Source organism: Frankliniella occidentalis, unplaced genomic scaffold (genome assembly GCF_000697945.3).
Source record: "Frankliniella occidentalis isolate FOCC.00 unplaced genomic scaffold, Focc_3.1 Scaffold88, whole genome shotgun sequence".
Lineage (NCBI taxonomy): Eukaryota > Metazoa > Arthropoda > Insecta > Thysanoptera > Thripidae > Frankliniella > Frankliniella occidentalis.
This window is the reverse complement of record NW_026267217.1, coordinates 581,583-585,919: the sequence shown is the minus strand read 5'-3', so window position 1 is coordinate 585,919 and position 4,337 is coordinate 581,583. Positions and strand designations below refer to the sequence as shown.

The 4,337-nt window shown below is 42.0% G+C and overlaps 3 protein-coding genes across 3 annotated transcripts in view; 2 read left to right on the top strand and 1 right to left on the bottom strand.

The window, feature by feature from the left end:
- The first annotated feature begins 6 nt into the window (after window positions 1-6).
- On the top strand, window positions 7-1,730 carry LOC113216425 (nose resistant to fluoxetine protein 6-like). Its single transcript, XM_052269285.1, has 3 exons — window positions 7-236; window positions 330-647; window positions 730-1,730. The coding sequence occupies exons 1-3, from the start codon at window positions 48-50 to the stop codon at window positions 856-858; spliced, it is 636 nt and encodes a 211-aa protein (XP_052125245.1). The 5' UTR covers window positions 7-47; the 3' UTR covers window positions 859-1,730.
- LOC113205880 (exosome complex component RRP4) lies at window positions 1,727-3,285 on the bottom strand. The gene is made up of 6 exons (XM_026421657.2): window positions 3,045-3,285; window positions 2,660-2,906; window positions 2,446-2,580; window positions 2,190-2,369; window positions 1,975-2,103; window positions 1,727-1,884 (listed from the first exon to the last, which is right to left on the bottom strand). The coding sequence occupies exons 1-6, from the start codon at window positions 3,167-3,169 to the stop codon at window positions 1,801-1,803; spliced, it is 900 nt and encodes a 299-aa protein (XP_026277442.1). The 5' UTR covers window positions 3,170-3,285; the 3' UTR covers window positions 1,727-1,800.
- A 117-nt stretch (window positions 3,286-3,402) lies between these two features.
- The window catches only part of LOC113205876 (intermembrane lipid transfer protein Vps13), a 32,596-nt gene continuing 31,661 nt past the window's right edge, over window positions 3,403-4,337 (top strand). The window contains exons 1-2 of the mRNA XM_026421655.2: window positions 3,403-3,799; window positions 4,061-4,147. Coding sequence (XP_026277440.2) covers window positions 3,700-3,799; window positions 4,061-4,147 — 187 coding nt within the window. The 5' untranslated portion in view covers window positions 3,403-3,699. The remainder of the gene's footprint in view (window positions 3,800-4,060; window positions 4,148-4,337) is intronic.

Below are 4,337 nucleotides of genomic sequence, written 5' to 3'. Positions count from 1 at the left end.
CTCTGCGCAGGCACTTCCGGCTGGTGGCAGGCGCGCTGGTGGCGCTCATGGTGAGCTCCTGGGCGACGACGGCCTTCGTGTCGGTGCAGTCCGGGTACCGGGCGAGGATAGAAGAGCCCTTCGACAAGTTCGACGAGCTGTACGACAAGCCGTGGACACGGCTCGGGCCCTACCTCGTCGGCATGATCACCGGCTGGCTGCTGTTCAAGACCAAGGGCAGGATACGCATGCCCATTGTAAGAACACCGTGCTCTACCTTTCCCCCCTAACTCCTAACTGCCTGTGTCCGTACCGCTGAACCTGCTGTCACGCCCGTCATGTTCCTGCAGAGCGTGGTGCTGCTGGGCTGGGCGCTGTCGCTGCTGTGCCTCGTCTCGCTCGTGTACGGCCTGCTGCACCAGAAGCTGGGCGTGGCCACGTCCGCCGCCTACGTGTCGCTGGGCCACACCGCCTGGGGGCTGGCCCTCGGCTGGATCGTGGTCGCCTGCTACACGGGCCACGGCGGCTACATCAACCAGCTGCTGTCCTTCCGCGCGCTGCAGCCGCTCAGCCGCCTCACGTACTGCGCCTACCTGCTGCACCCCATGATCCAGGTGCTCACCTCCTACCAGATGGACGGGCCGCTCCACCTGCACAACGCGCTCGTGGTACGTACCAAGCCAAGTGATTAAAGTGTTTCTTGAGAACTTTGCCGTTTCTGACGCTTGCGTACGATTGCGTGCCGTGCAGCTGACGCTGTACTTCGGCAACATGGTGGCGTCCTTCTTGCTGGCCTTCCTCGTGTCGCTGGCCTTCGAGGCGCCCATCGTCCGGCTGCTCAAGATCGTCATCTCGCCGAGGAGCAAAAATGGAGACTGAGCGTCCACCGACTGATAGTGCTTAATAAGTTCAAATGTAAAGTTACCATCAAATTCAAAGAGTTAGTGTATCAATTTTTCATTTTTATTTTTTTTGACCAAAAGGTGAAGCCATGACATTTTGAAGGTTTGGTGATGAATCAGCACGCACTTTGTGCACATAGAGCTTTAGTGAACAAGTGTTAATAGTTAGGGGAGTATTTTTAGAGAAATATCGCCAAAAGTTGACACCTGATTTGCTCATACAAGTGTTGTGGGGAGACTGACTGTACAATGTTCGGAAAAGTTATGATCTTTAAATAATTTGTTAAGTTATGTACTGATGGCAGTAAGTCAACGAGTACATTTATGAATAGTAGAAGTTTCAGTAAGGAGAAACTCTGTTTGTTTTCTAAAAACTCTTTAAAAATCTCACCAGCTTGAAAAAGTTTGGGTGTAAAAATAAACATAATATTAATTTAAAGAAGATCTTATAATCAATTATCAGGCACAGAAGATTTGAGATACCAGTGATGGTAAAAGGATATTTGTTGCTCTGTACCCTCAAGAATGTTATTGTTTAGACATACTCATTTGTGTAAAATGGGGGTAGCCTAGTCCAAAGCAGATTTCAAATTAGGGCACAAAGAGAAGCTGATTGATTTCTACAAGATTCTTAAAGCCAAGCCTGATCTTGCTCCATACACAAAATTACTGTAAGTGTAATTTTGTAATTTATTATTTTATATATTTTAAATTATGTAAAAAGAGTCTGCTCACTTGTTTAGTTATAACAAATGTATTGGCTGGAATAAGCCTCACTGCCAACATGCCAGGATCTTGTGCTCTGTATTGTGATATACTTATTTTTAAATATAATTTTAGCTATGACCATTACTGAAATCTTTAATGCCAAACTCACATGACAAACACCAGTACAATAAACTTTACTTTCTTCAAATGGCTAAGAGTCTTTGTAAGCTTGGAGCCTATGTCTTGTGCGAAAAGCAACATCCAACATCACCTCAGGAGTTAATAACTCTTTGATCTGTAAATATATAAACCATGTATGAGGAAAGGTAATAACAATAAAACACCTTAGATGACAGTTAGTTGCAATGGAATTTGTGAAACTCACAGAGTAATTCAATGATTCTTCAAAGGCATATTGAATAGAGGAATCAAATAACATCAGCTTGCTTGCAGAAATCGACAAAATACAATTCCGTAACCGTGCTATTCTTTCTCTATCCTCCTTGTCAATAACCTAAAACACAACCATTAGAGTGATAAATATCCTTAGATAACACACTGATATGCAAAAACACAGATATAAGAAAATTTCAACCAAACCTGTTCTAAATTCTGGGTGAAACCACCAACTCCACTATCATCCTCTGGACTAGTGGGATAAATCCAAATAAGACCATTGTTACCAAGAATAACACTGGCCCCACAAAGTAAATTGTGAAAGTGATTTTTCCTCCTCAAGATAAGAGAAGGTGGTACTTTTACAAGTACCCCTTGAGAAAGCTGAAACACAATAATGATGAACGTTTAATATTGACCTTTAATTGTTGCATCAACTCTTGACTATCTTGATGATTACCTTTCCATACTTCAAACTCCTAGTATGTAATGAAAGGGAACCATCTGAAAAGACGCTCTGTACTTCTGCACTGACAAGATCACCTTCCTGTAGATATTTCCGCATCATCTGTTCATCCTCAGCAGATCTTCTTCTCTGTAACAATTAAATGTTAGGAGTGATATTAGACACAAGAAAAACCATTAACAGCACAACTAAAAAAACAGGTTCCTACCAATTCACCGCCAGGCAAGTTCACAGATGATATTAACAGGACCGAGTCAAGGCGTGCATTTGTTTCAACTTTCCAGCGCTTCTGTTGAACTTCGGTTATTCTTCCGACAACAACATCTCCTATTTCCCCCATATAACGGCATTTGATGGGACGAACACAAATCAATTGGTTGACACGTTCAACTGTGCCAGCAACGGAGGCTTTCAGAACCTCTTTATTTTCTTCATCCATGTAAGTACCATGACCACTACAAATAAAAAGAAATCAAAAATTCAAACTTGGATGCAAAATTATTTTCATTTAGAGGACTGTCTCGTAAATTGCAAGCCCGTCACATCACCGTCACATCAACTTGAATAGTGAATGTGTACAACACAAAACTAACCTCATAACACGTTGGTTGTCGGTGATGGTTTCTCCAGGTGTATATAAATGCGGAGCTCCCTCCTCTCCGAAAGTCAGAGAGGTATTCACTCGCTCCGAGGCAAGTCTTATCTTAATGTTCTGCATGTCGACCGAAAGTAATTACAGCATGGAAGGAAAAGATTAAATATTTTTGCTCAAATTTCCCACACCCTTTCAGATTTCAGACAGTGTTTACGTTTTGTTTTGTTTTTGGTTCGGTCCAGTTAGCACGCTGGCGGACTCTTGTTGTTTACCGTACTCGAAACCCCCAAGAGCAATTGAAGAGGGCGCTGTGCGTTCGTGCTTGCGACGACGACATAACTTGATAGACCGTTAGTGTTCTTCTGCAGTTCGCAACGTCGTGTACCTGAAGGACCTTCTGTTGTTGTTCTGTTTGATTTTGTTTCATTATTTTGAGCATGCGGCAAATGAACGTCGCAATTTAATGCGAACTTACGTATTCTAGTCGCACAATGTGCGTTTCGACTCGTGGTTGTGTCGACATGTCAGTGTAATAAATGGGGCTGAGTAGAACCCTTGCTGATTGTTGTGCACAGCTGAGGAGGCATTTGACAGAGTGCAGGTTAGGATTAAAGCAGAAGTAGGGGTTTAAAACCCCACACTGAGTAAGAAGAATGGTGTTCGAATCTATTGTAGCTGATCTTCTCAACAAGTACCTTGGAGAATATGTTGAGAACTTAGATCGATCTCAACTTCAGATTGGCATATGGGGAGGTAAGAAACACTTTTGATACCTACCTTTATTATTCTGTCTGGCAAAATCTTGATTCGCATCTTTGTAGTGGGTTTCATTATTCCCGTATTTTAATTGTGGGTATAACTTTAGTCTACCACTCGTTCTTTTCACTGTATATCACACATTCCAATTCTCGCTATGATTTACCTGTGCTGAACTACTAATTATAATAATTTTGTTTCTTCTGTGGTTATGCTTATTTATAATTTATTAATGTGTTAATTGTTTCACGATTACAGGTGACATTGTCCTTCAAAATCTTGTTCTGAAGCAAAGCGCTCTAGATGAATTAGATCTCCCTGTACGAACTGTTTATGGTGTTCTTGGTAAGTAAGACTGCTTTGCATAATAAGTTGTAAGGACCTTAATTTTTTGCGAAGATAGGTACCAAGAGATAAAGTTTGGTCATTCGAGAATTGAGTTGTAAGGGACTTACTATGAGTAATGTAACTTTTCTCTATCTTTCCTCCAAATTGCTGTTTCCTTCGCCCCTTCTTTAAATTTTAATAATATTTT